The sequence below is a fragment of the Equus quagga genome, chromosome 11 (assembly GCF_021613505.1).
Source record: "Equus quagga isolate Etosha38 chromosome 11, UCLA_HA_Equagga_1.0, whole genome shotgun sequence".
Taxonomy (NCBI): Eukaryota; Metazoa; Chordata; class Mammalia; order Perissodactyla; family Equidae; genus Equus; species Equus quagga.
In genome coordinates, this window is record NC_060277.1 from 101616022 (window position 1) to 101629941 (window position 13920).

The 13920-nt window shown below is 36.7% G+C and overlaps 1 protein-coding gene across 3 annotated transcripts in view; it reads right to left on the bottom strand.

The window, feature by feature from the left end:
- The window catches only part of SMURF2 (SMAD specific E3 ubiquitin protein ligase 2), a 112370-nt gene that overhangs the window by 30904 nt on the left and 67546 nt on the right, over positions 1 to 13920 (bottom strand). For all 3 annotated transcript variants that reach the window (XM_046675669.1, XM_046675667.1, XM_046675668.1), the window contains 3 exons: positions 8178 to 8311; positions 4966 to 5031; positions 895 to 979 (listed from right to left, as the gene is read on the bottom strand). In XM_046675669.1, the coding sequence (XP_046531625.1) occupies positions 895 to 979; positions 4966 to 5031; positions 8178 to 8311 (285 nt within the window). The remainder of the gene's footprint in view (positions 1 to 894; positions 980 to 4965; positions 5032 to 8177; positions 8312 to 13920) is intronic.

Sequence of the window (13920 nt, forward strand, 5' to 3'; positions counted from 1 at the left end):
CTAGTATCAAACAAAGATAGAGAGCAGCTATAAAAAGCAGGAGCTTCGGAATCAAGGCTTAAATTTGCATTCCAGTTTTGCCCTCTGCTATGTGGCCTTCAGCAAGTTACTTAACTTCTCTGAATCTGTTTTTTTAATCCGTGAAATGAATAAGGGTAACAATAGTAGTAGCAGTAGTAATAATTATAGCTAATTATTTATTAAGCACTAACTATATGCAAGACTGTGCTAAGTACTTTTCACAAATGATATCATTTAATCCTCACGATAATTTATGACATACATACTATTATCATCATCCTCTTTTATAAATACATATAAACCAAAGCTTACAGAAGTTAAAGAAATTGATTAAATTCATAAAGCTCATAAACAGAAGAGTAAAGATTAGAACCCAGGTGGTCTAATTCTAGAATCACATGCTATGAGAATTAAATGATATAAGGTATTATATAAAGTGCTTATAACAGTATCTGACACATGCATGCCCAATAAATGTTAATTATTATAATTAATATTACAGAAATTCTCTATTCCATCCCTCTAAATAGAGCAATACCTCAAATTCAGCACCCTATATGCCCTGTTGTGAATAATTTAATCAAGTGAAAAAGTTTTCTTTTAAATATATAATATTTACAGGAGAGTTACATTTGTCAAGAAATTTGTCTCCTAGTCAAAACTCTTAAAAAACAAATTTAAAATATCTAATTCATGGATTATTTTACAAATTTGTTGTGACAAGATCCCTCAGCAATTTTCCAAGAACAAGGAAAACTCTAGGTTCTGGCACTGGTTAGCAAATTTCTAAAGTTAAGTATACAGTAAAGACCAACTTATTTCTCATTCTTTCAGGGGTATTACCGATGTATTTCTCTAATGACTTCAGCTTACCCGTCTGGTAAATCATTATCAAACAAACGGCTGCAGTCCACGACTTGTCCTCCTGTGCCTATTCGGTCTCGGGACTGAAGACTAACTATTAAACAACAGAAAGATTTCTAAGAGCAATAGCAGTAGAAAGAATTATTACAATTTAAAATGTGTACCTTTAAAAGATCTCTGGCTTAGCTTATTTTAATCCTTTAGAATGAACTCTTTAGTTTCTACTATATTCTGTCATTTCTTTTTCCATGAGATTTTTCCCTTTAGGAGTGATATTAGAATTTTAAGGTTTTCTACACTTTATCTTGTTCATGACGGAGAGTCTAATTCCTTTTTTCAACATCGTAATGGGACAACGCAAAGCTACTATTGCACTTAAGTAGAGGCATAACATATGAAAGGTATATTCATGTACAGAGAAATTTGAAAAGTTCACATTAACTTCGGTTTAATTCTTGATCCATCTTTAAAAAAAAAATACACTAGATTCTAGCAATAGGGCAATAGTTGGATTCCATTAGTTAAAGCAGTACATCATCATGCAGTGTAGTATTAAACTACCACTATAAACTTGGAAGCAAGAGCTGTGAACGCCAGACCTGGCACTAACAACTAGTTTAGCATTATCGCCTTGAACAAAACACTTAACATCTTTGAGGTTTAGATAATCCCAATCTGAATAATGAAGAAATTAGGCTAAACGATATGCCTGAAGTCCTTCCTTGCTGCTCTAGTATTCTTTAATTCTATTTTTGGCAACTCTCCCAAGAGACAGAAGTGATAGGCAAACCCGACTATAACCCAACTGCTTAAAGAATTAACAGATTACTATACAAAGTATGACATTTAAGACTCTTCATTCCAGGAAAGATCTCAAAATTCTGAAATATTTCAGCTCTGTAAAAATTTTGAAAAATCAGAAAGTTTAACACATTACTCCTTTACCTAAGTTAATTTATAGGAGACAACACTGTAATACACCTCCTCAGCAAATGTAAACAAAACATTACGTGAAAATTATACTAGAAAACTATATTAATCAGTTTTTATACAGAAGATTAAAGTGAAATGCTTACCGAAATACAATCACAGTAGAAACAATGTTATTTTCTCAGTAGCTTTTTTTAAGAATAATGTTAAGGTTCAAAGTTAAGGACTTTAGGAGCTTCAAGGCACATCTCCAGAATGCTGCATTACAACACACCTAAGCAATTTTTAGGTGGGATTGTGTAGCCTACGTCTAGCAATACATAAGATGCATCACAGAAACTCTATGTTTATCAGAGCACTGTTCATAATATTAAAACATCAGAAACAACCTAAATGTCTAACAATAAGGGACTGATTAAACTAATTATTTGCCTACTATGGACTACCATACAACCTTAAAAATGCTACAGAAATGTACCCATGGACAAAAAAAAGATATTTAGGACAGATTAAAACAGGTTATTTAATCTTTATAGTATAATCTCATTTGTAAAAACATGGAGAAAAGGTATACATCAAAGTGGTGACAATGACGCCATGTTATGGGTGCTTCTTAGGTTCTCTGTATTTTTATTTGATTTGATAACAAAAAGCAAAACTTCAGAAGAGATGGAAAGAATAAAATAAGTTTTTTTTTAAAGATTGGCACCTGAGCTAACAACTGTTGCCAATCTTCTTTTTTTTTCTTCTTCTTCTTCTCCCCAAATCCCCCCAGTACACAGTTGTATATTTTTCAGTTGTGGGTCCTTCTAGTTGTGGCATGTGGGACACGGCCTCAGCATGGCCTGAAGAGCAGTGCCATGTCCGCGCCCAGGATGTGAGCCAGTGAAATGCTGGGCCGCAGAAGCGGAGCGAGAAGACTTAACCACTCGGCCACAGAGCGGCCTTACGTAACAGTTTTAAATGCAAGGGAAAAGATTTGTAACCCTTGAATCGAGCAAGTCAATTTAAGAGAGTTTTTTCTAAGGTTACAATCAAAAACAGGATAAAGCTAAGTGTACAAAAATGTATGTAAGTTCCAATGTTATAATAGCAAAACATCATAAAGTTCAATGATTAATTTATGATATATTGATATAATTATCCTTTAAAAATCATTAATTATAAACAATAATAATAATTATAAACACTATTTTGTTTTTAACAGGAAGAAAGCAAAATAAAAATTTTATGTTCACTATAATTAAAATCATAAAAATATACACATATATGTATAGACAAATACTAGAAGGAGATACATTTTTTTAAAAGTTAGTGTTCTAGCGTACTTTTCTCCATTTTTCAAAAAGATGTTATATACAAAGATGCTATAATTATTTGTAAAGGTGTAATTCAGCATGAACTAGAACTCATTCTGTTCTTAAATGATAGAATTGCAGGATCATAAAAGCATAATGTTTGAGTCCAGCCTGCCTCTAATATAAACATCAAATTTACATAAGGCCTTCAAATTGAAAAGACAATACAGAGGGGCCAGCCCTGTGGCAGAGTGGTTAAGTTCGTGCACTCTGCTGCAGCGGCCCAGGGTTTCACGGGTTCGAATCCTGGGTGCAGACATGGCACCACTCATCAGGCCATGCTGAGGCGGCATCCCACATGCCACAACTAGAAGGACCCACAACTAACAATACACAATTATGTACCAGGGGGCTTTGGGGAGAAAAAGGAAAAATAAAATCTTAAAAAAAAAAAATTTATAAAAAAAAGAATACAGAGACATACTTTAAAGTAAAATATTCGGGGCTGGCCCCGTGGACAAGTGGTTAAGTTTGCGCGCTCTGCTGCAGGCGGCCCAGTGTTTCGTTGGTTCGAGTCCTGGGCGTGGACATGGCACTGCTCATCAAACCACGCTGAGGCAGCGTCCCACATGCCACAACTAGAAGGACCCACAACGAAGAATATACAACTATGTACTGGGGGGCTTTGGGGAGAAAAAGGAAAAAAATAAAATCTTTAAAAATAAATAAAAAATAATAAAGTAAAATATTCTTTTTTTTATATAGTATACCTCAGTAGGTATATTTTTAACAGCTAACAAAGGAAAGTCTGCTATTTCTATAAATGCAAATTTACACCTAGTAAAACCGTTTTGTTACTACTAGATACTAGTTGGCAAGCATTACATAACATGCCAAATCACATAAAGTAGGAACAATTACATTTAAAAATCTTGTACGCCAGGATTTATTTTTGAGATGTTTTTTACTCTCTTTTCAACCTAAATATGACAGGAATCATCAATAATGCCACAGTGTAGATACTTCCCTGTGATAACCACAATAGGGCTTTGTTATGTTGCTACCCTGGCAATTCCCTATGAACCTACTTCATTGCCTTGTAAAATCAAGTCCTTTAAGTACCTCCAGTAACTAAAACCTCTCTGCTGGGGCCATAATAAAATCTTTTTACTCTTAATTCTGCTCTATAGTGAAGTGGTAAGATTCCAACTGCATTTTTCTTCTTTAATTGAAGAAGTCTCAAACAAGCCCACCTCAATGTCCTATCACACTATGTATCTTGATCAAACCTCAATTCACCAATTCTTAGGAGAAATCTCAGGAAATTCTCCACAAAGTCTTTCCCTCTGAGTCAATTCAAGATAGCCCATTAGCACACCAAGGGCCTTACAAGTAAGGTAACAATTTCCTCTTTTTCCAATCAGTGCTATCCTACCATTCCGCATTCTAGTTTTTTCAATTATCACAGATTATTTTAAAACTACAAAATCTTAAACAAAGAGTTCAATAGAATATTCTCTTTTTACTCGAAAATCAGTTTGAGAATTATTTTCGGAAAACTTTAATACCATCTATAAAGTCTGTCTCGGTGCTCTACTATACCTGTACACTTAAAAAGAATTCCTTCCTAAAGGATCACTAGTTCTTCACAACATTAGGAGCCTGCATATTTTTTTTTTTAGATTATTAAGTTTTTTAAAAAATTAAGTTAGCCTGGATCCTGACTCCACTGTTCAAAGTATTTTACATGACTCATATTTAATTCATGCCAATAAAATGAAGCTACAGTCATTGTACCTTGATTTAAAGGCATTTAGAGTTTAGGTCAAGTTAAAAAAAATCCCACACTTACCTACTATCTGTCCTCTAACAGTATCATTGTCATTTGGCCCAAGTTTGCATAGATCCAACCTCTGATCTATTTCAAATCAACCAAAGAAAAAAAAAGCAATTAAAAAACAAGCTGGTATCAGAGATTCTAACATCTATAGAGTGATGATAAATTTCCACAATCCATTGGAAATCAGGTCTATCATTTAAATAATTAATGTTTTAATGATGAAACAAATGTTTAAAACTGTCTAACTGTATATATAATTAATGTAAATATCTCAACAAAAGTTTTGATAAATTCGGACTTCAAAAACCATAAGACACTGGTATGTACGTTGCCAACATGCAGTTACTTTCTCTCCAACAAAAATTTCAGACCACTTCAGTCTGAGTCTTGGCTTAATACTGAATAGTTGTTCTTAAGCACTTATCTCTGAGTCTTGATTTTCTCATGTATAATAGCAATACTTACCTCATATTTTCTAAGATTAAATCAGATAATTACGTAAAACTCTTAGCAGAGTACCTGGCACATAAGGGTTCAATAAACGTCAGTTGTTGTCATTATTATGGTTATTTTTTATCCAATCCATTCAAATGACCCCTACCCCCCCCCACACACACACAAAGTAAGTATTAATAAGAAGCCAGTACAGGGGCCGGCCGGTGGCGCAGCAGATAAGTGCGCAAGTTCCACTTCCGCAGCCCAGGGTTCGCTGGTTCAGATGCTGGGTGTGGACATGGCACCACTCAGCAAGCCATGCTGTGGTAGGCATTCCACATACAAAGTGGAGAAAGATGGGTACGGATGTTAGCTCAGGGTCAGTCTTCCTCAGCAAAAAGAGGAGGATTGGCAGCAGTTAGCTCAGGCCTAATCTTCCTCCAAAAAAAAGCCAAGCATAAAAAGATATGGGTTGGAGACAGTTCTGCTACTAACTCATCTAGGGGCAACTCACTCATTCTCTCATGCCTCATCTATAAAACAGATGTAATACTGGCCTGGCCAGTTGCAATGTCCAGTAAGGAACAGTGATACCCACAGCATGTTGGTTTTACTTTAATTGTAGCGCTTATAACTAAATTCCTTTACAGCTATACGCCATCTATCTGCTCAAATCATGAACTGATAAAAGGAGGAGACTATATGTTAGTCTTCGTATTCTCCACTCCAACCTGATAGGACACTACATACATCAGGTGCTCAAAAAATGTTTGATAAATATATTACACACCAAAAAGGTCAAATAGAGTAATGCAATGGAACTTTACAAGCAGCAAAAAAGAAAAACTCGTGCCCCAAAACTATAGCACCTGGCTACCTAGCCAAAAATACAGACATTTTTCCCTTTGCAAAATAAATAGACACTAACTACTAAGTCAGCTATACAGTGGACTTGTGCAGAACTCCTCCTCTCCTGTGCAGCCCTTCCAATGTGTCCTGCTCCCTCCGCCAGAAGGCCTTTGCCCTTACTTCTTAGATGATAGGATCCATGCCCTTTTCATCTTTATATCACCAGGGTTTAGAACAGTACCTAACATATTAAAGGTTCAATAAATGTTGGTTAAATTGAACCAGAAATAAGATCATACATGTGATTTATAAGTTTTCACTTTGCCTGCTGGGGTGGGTAATAAAATAGTTCATTTTTACATGCTAGACCTTTTTCCAATCCCAGTGTCTCTTTTTTTTTTTTTTTTTTTTGAGGAAGATTAGCTCTGAGCTAACTAGTACCAATCCTCCTCTTTTTGCTGAGAAAGACTGGTCCTGAGCTAACATCCGTGCCCATCTTCCTCTACTTTTATATGTGGGATGACTACCACAGCATGGCGTGCCAAGCAGTGCCATGTCTGCACCCGGGATCCGAACCAGCGAACCCCAGGCTGCCGAGAAGCAGAATGTGCACACTTAACCACTGCACCACCGGGCCAGCCCCAATCCCAGTGCCTTCTCTCTTCTTTTGGTTACCCTGGCAACCCAGAAATGTAAGAAATTCTCAGGTGCCTTTAAATTCTCCTGGTTCAGAACTTCTAGCTCAATTTTCTCCCTTTTTCTTTTTAACAGATCAGTATGTATGTATCTGGGCTATGGCATCCTGTTAATGTATTAAAAAGGATCATCTCTTAATATATCTAATATTCAAAGCTAAAGAGACTCTATTTTTTATTTACTAATTTCCTTAGCTATATTCTATGTGAATCTGCTTAGCACAGGCATTCAGGCTAAAATCTCATGACAATGGCTAGCAGTATATTTTATGTTATATAAAGAAGAATTCTGTAGAAACAACAAAAAAGTTCTGTTGAAAAAGTATTTCCATCTATGTCCCAATGGAAATACTCCCCAAAAGATGCTTTGTCACCTGGTTCCATGAATTACACATATGCTAAATCAACTTGTCAATCCAATATGGAAATCACTTCTAATGTCTTGATTTGGGTCTAATCTTCTAAATGCCCAGGTTGGTGAAAAACTGAGCTATAGCCAAGTAGTTAACACATCTGTCTTACACTCAAAATAATGTCTTATCTTTCTATAACTTTTAATTTTTTCACTGTAGTTTTTTTTTTTTTGAGGAAGATTAGCCCTGAGCTAACATCTGCCACCCATCCTCCTCTTTTTGCTGAGGAAGACTGGCCCTGAGCTAACATCCATGCCCATCTCCCTCTACTTTATACGTGGGATGCCTACCACAGCATGGCTTGCCAAGTGGTGCCATGTCCGCACCCAGGATCCGAACCAGTGAACCCCAGGCCGCCGAAGCAGAACGTGCAAACTTAACTGCTGCACCACCGGGCCAGCCCCTTCACTATAGTTTTATATATCATTCTTATTCACTAAAATTCCCTTCAATTGTCACCTTAAACATTCCAGTCACCTAACTAGAACTCACTTTATCTCATAAATCCACCAAAACCAGAGAAGGATGTCAAGAAATTTTTTTAAAAGGCATATACACTTTGACACCTTTATTTTCACTCTTCTGAGTATCAATCATTTCTTAGCACTCATAAATTCACTGGAAACTAAGCATCAGCTCTGATTCAGCTCTAGGATTCACATACTTAAAATGTTTCATTCTTTTTTTGAAGTCCACAAAATAAATTTAGACCAGAAATTTTCACCAATGTTTCAAATATATACAGGAAATTAAAGTTTTTGGACCCCTGCCTACCCTCTAAAACATATATATATATATTTTTAAATTTTAAAAAGCACTAGTATCTACTTACAACCAGTGTCTTTGAGGCGGTTGATGGCATTGGAAAGAAGGCGAACACAACCAAGAAATCCAGCACCTTGTTTTTTATGGATCTTCTTGTGATTCCATACACTGATCGTAACTGAATCAGACTTTCCGATGTACCTAGAAAACAAAATGGCTACATGAGTAACCTGGCAATTACAAGTAGTTACTTTAAAAGTTTTCTTTTGTTTTCACAGTCTAAAGTCACAGATGTTTCAGAGCATGATGAGTTCATGCAAAATATGTTTTGAGTTCAATCAATCCACAGGACTGAATTCAGATTTTTAAAAAATCTTAAAAGTAAAATCTAAAAAGAATTTTTCATATATCCTTTATCACATCTGCCACTCTCAGAATGAGTAACAATTTTTGTTAGTAAAAAAACTATTTTAGTAGCTAGAGTCTAATAACACTATGGGAGTTTGTAATGATTATTTCTTTCCAAGAACAAAAATCTTACAACTTCTATCACTGTCACATTTTAAACACATTTCAATGACATGACCTACTACCTCAGAGAGTATTCAGTTCATTTTCAAGGGGCATTGTCAAGGCTGACAGACCAAAAATCTGACATACCTGTTATGTTTTAAAATGCTGCAGAACAAAAGCTGTTTGTAACGCTTTTCCCCTGCTTCTTTCCTGTATGCAGGCCTTGAGCGAGCAGGACTCTTGCAGATTTCACTTCACTGCCTGCAGACAAGCAGAGCAGGGAAAAGCGTTACTACACTCGTCTGTGCATATACCTGCAAGTATGTAAAAGCTCTACCACAGCCAATTGTTAACATGGTGTCAACCCATGCAAAAATATAATAAACAACTTAATTACAGCAGTAGAACCCTAACTAGATTTCACTGACTCTAAAAGGTCAAATTTTTGGTCCAGCAACCTTGACCTTAAAGTATCATTCAGTAAAGGAGTAATATCAGAAGAATTTACCTAGTATACAAAAAAGCCTTAATAATTTAAGTGAGGACTAAAACTTCTAAATGAGGAACACAGAAGCCACGTTGGAGCCCCTGGATCCAGCTGTGCTTAAAGCATGCCCACCCCTAGACTTTTAATTATGCAAGCTAATACATCAGTCCCTGTTTAAAAACGAAGACAGTTTGAATTTCATTTCTGTTGCTTGCAAATTAAAAGACGTAGATTAAACTATCATTTAGTACACATGCACCAATTTTCAAACATACCTAACAGACTTGGCTGTTAGTAGTAGTAGCAGCCAAGTACTACCAAGTCTGTAGTAGATGTTAACTACTACGTGAGATGTCAAAATTCTAGAGCCAGAATCAAGTATGAAACACCTAAATCATCCCAAACCAAACATTAAAAAAAAACAGACACATTAAATCAGTTTCCCAACTGGTAAGCCTTATTTACATGTATGCTAAAATATTGATTCCCTCAGGCCTTAGAACAGCCCACCACTGGCTTAAGCATCCTGTCAGGAGGCTGGATGTCAAGGTCCAGAAAGACCTTGAGAACATACACTGAAAACAAGGGAGCTTCTGTCAGCCTGTGTCCTTGAATGACTGTGTGACAGTGTCTCGCCTCCCTGCCAAATGGACTCTATACACAAAATACACTTGAAAATCTGGGGTTGTCTACTGTATCAGTTAACCTGCTCTAACCAACACAGGGGACAAATCATAAAAGGCCTTGTCTGCCATGGTATGAACTCTGGCTACTACTCCAAGTAAGACAGGAAGCCAGTGGAGGATCCGGAGCAGAGGAGTAACAAGATCTGAAAAACGTTTTAACAGGATCACTCTAGCTGCTGTGTTGAGAAAGACAGCAGCAGCAAGGCTTTTTGGAAAAGCAAGAGGCCCAAGGCAGGGGTCAGCGAACCCCAGCCTATGAGCCAAATCCAACAGAGCACAGGATATACTGTATAACTACTTTTTTTTTTAAGGATAAAAAATTTTTTAAGTTTTAAAGCTTACTAAAATAATTTAGAATGTCTACATCTCTCCATTCACATTACCACTTTTGTAACATAAAGTCATCATTTTCTATGTGCTGGATTACCCCATAGTGTTGGAACTAGTCTGCTTGCCATTCTTCCTATTATAGCCCGCGTGTCCATTACTGGACATAAATCTAATCATAGCATTTCTCCACTTAAAATCTTTCATTGCTCCCCGTTGTCTTTAGGAGAGCATTCAAACATATTAATAGGTTTTCGAGGACCGTCATGAGCTGGCTCCTGCTCATCTTTTCCACAATCCCCTTACCTTACGTGAACTCTCCAGTGCTGCCTCTCTTAACTGTTTTCAGAGTGAGGTTCTCTTTCACCTCTGGGTCTTCACACAGACTGCTTTTGCTTAGAGCCTTCCCCCTTTTCCTTTTTCTAACTCCTACTTAAGGTCTAAGCCTAAATGCCAGTTTTTCTAGGAAGCTCTCCCCAACTCCTAAATCATGTAAAGAAGTTCTATGGGGGACAGCCCGGTGGCGCAGCGGTTAAGTTTGCACGTCCCACTTCTCGGCGGCCCAGGTTTCACCAGTTCGGATACCGGGTGCAGACATGGCACCACTTGGCAAGCCATGCTGTGGAAGACGTCCCACATATAAAGTAGAGGAAGATGGGCATGATGTTAGCTCAGGGCCAGGCTTCCTCAGCAAAAAGAGGAGGATTAGCAGTAGTTAGCTCAGGGCTGATCTTCCTCAAAAAATAAATTAATTAAATAAATAAATAAAACAAGGAGGGAAAAAAAAGTTCTATGTATTTCTATAATATCCTAAACTTCCCCATATTCTTATCACACTGTTCATAATTTTCTATTTACTTGTTTTATATAACACTTGGCTATAAACTTGGAGGACTATGTCTTGTTCACTGTTGTAGCTGGGTCTCTGGCTGAATTAAATCTGATTGAAGCTAAAAGAAATAGCTTAAAATAATCTGATTAAGAACCCAAAAGCTTAGTTAGCTATATAGATAGCTTATTACAGCTTTGTTTCCAAAATTTCTAAAGGTCAAATCAAGTAATAAAAAATTTGTGACCCAGAATATATTTACTAAAAGCATCTAACATTTGAGAATTAACATGCCATGCCAGGTACTAGTCTAAGAACTTTACGTGTATTATCTCAATCTTAATATCAATCTTCTCCAGTAGGCAATATTGTTGTTGTTATAATATTATTTATGGAAATGGATGCACAAGGGGTTAGACGATGAGCTGATGATCACACAGTAAGCGGCAGAGTGGGATGCTAGGTAGTCTCATTTCTCCATGTCTACTTTTTTACTTCCCATTTATTTGCTTATTAAGTTAACTCGGAGTTACTGAGCCATAGCACTGAGGAACACACACAAAAGCATTATTCCTAGCTGTCTCCAGGTATCTTACTGTTGCAATGGAGATATGACATTTGTTCAAATGTGGTTTAGAAGGCAAAATCTAAACAACTGATCAGAGTCCACACTGAGTCTGGGTACTCTAGGGTCGTTCCAGAGCTAAAGGTCTAGTAGTAAGTAGGTGCGATGTTAGGCAGAGAAGTTTTTTGTTGTTGTTGTTTTTAATTGAGTTCATAATAGTTTACATCATTGTGAAATTTCAGTTGTACGTTATTTCTTGTTTGTCACTACCTAAGCACTCCCCTTCACTCCCTTTGCCCACCCCCCGACCCTCCTTCCTCTGGTAACCACTGAACTGTTTCTTTGTCCATGTGTTGTTTATATTCCACATATGAGTGAAATCAAGTGGTGTTTGTCTTTCTCAGTCTGGTTTATTTTGCTTAGCATAATTCCTGCCAGGTGCATCCATGTTGTTGCAAATGGGATGATTCTGTCCTTTTTCATGGCTGAGTAGTACTCCTGTGTGTGTGTGTGTGTGTGTGTGTGTGTGTGTGTGTGTACATCTTCTTTATCCAATCATCAGTCGATGGGCACTTGGATTGTTTCCATGTCTTGGCTATTGCAAATAGTGCTGCAATGAACATGGGGGTACATATGCTACTTTGGATTGTTGATTTCAAGTTGTTTGGGTAGATACCCAGTAACAGGATAGCTGGGTGATAAGGTATTTCTATTTTTAGTTTTTTGAGGAGTCTCCATACTGTTTTCCATAATGGCTGCACCAGTCTGCATTCCCAGCAGCAGTGTATGAGGGTTCCTTTTCCTCCACACCCTCTCCAACATTTGTGATTTTTAGTCTTAGTGATAATAGTCATTTTAACAGGTGTGAGGTAGTATCTTAGTGTAATTTTGCTTTGCATTTCCCTGATAATTAGCGATGTTGAACATTTTTTCACATGTTTATTGGCCATCTGTATATCTTCTTTGGAAATACGTCAGCTCATATCCTCTGCACAGTTTTTGATTGGGCTGTTTTTTGGTTGTTCAGTTGTGTGAGTTCCTTATATATTATGGAGATTAACCCCTTGTCAGATAGATGATTTACAAACATTTTTTCCCAGTTGGTGCGTTGTGTTTTTGTTTTGATTCTAGTTTCTTTTGCCGTGCAGAAGCTCCTTAGTCTGATGAAGTCCCACTTGTTTATTTTTTCTTTTGTTTCCCTTGTCTGAGAAGACATGATATTTGAAAAGATCCTTTTAAGTTCAATGTCAAAGAGTATACTACCAACATTTATCTTCCAGGAGTTTTATGGTTTCAAGACTTATCTTCAAGTCTTTGATCCATTTTAGGTTTATTTTTGTGTATGACATGAGATAACGGTCTACTTTCATTCTTTTCCATGTGGCTGTCCAGTTTTCCCAACACCATTTATTGAAGAGACTGTCTTTTCTCCACTGTATGTTCTTGGCACCTTTGTCGAAGATTAGCTGTCCATAGATGTGCAGTTTTATTTCTGGGCTTTCAGTTCTGTTCCATTGATCTGTGTGCCTGTTTTTGTACAGTACCATGCTGTTTTGATTACTATGGCTTTGTAGTACATTTTGAAGTCAGGCATTGTGATGCCTCCAGCTTTGTTCTTTTTTCTCAGTATTGCTTTAGCAACTCAGGGTCTTTGGTTGCCCCACATGAATTTCAGAATTCTTTGTTCTATTTCTGTGAAGAATGTCATTGGGATTCTGATTGGAATTGCACTGAATCTGCAGATTGCTTTGGGTAGTATGGACATTTTAATTACGTTTATTCTTCCAATCCATGTGCATGGAATCTCCACCTCTTTATGTCATCATCTATTTCTTTCAATAATGTCTCATAGTTTTCATTGTATAAGTCCTTCACTTCCTTGGTTAAATTTATTCCTAGATACTTTATTCTTTTTGTTGCAACTGTAAATGGAATTGTATTCTTGAGTTCCCTTTCTGTAAGTTCGTTATTAGAATATAGAAATGCAACTGATTTTTCTAAGTTGATTTTGTACCCTGCAACTTTACTGTAGTTGTTAATTATTTTTAATAGTTTTCTGATGGATTCTTTAGGGTTTTCTATATATAACATCATGTGGTCTGCAAACAGCAAGAGTTTCACTTCTTCACTCCCTATCTGGATTCCTTGTATTCCTTTCTCTTGTCAGGCATAGAAGTTTTGATGGGAGATCTAACATTAGTTTTTGTAGGTAAAGTTCAAGTGGAACATTTTGAAGAAAAGTTGAGGTTGATGAAGAGTGAAGTACAATGACTGTGAAGCTTAAAAGGCTAAAGACTTAGTCAATTATCAGGACAATTAAACATGTTTATAACATAAGAGATGTTGATAAAATGGCAGAAGCTTAGACAGCATGTGACAACTGAATTAGCAACCTGGAGAAAA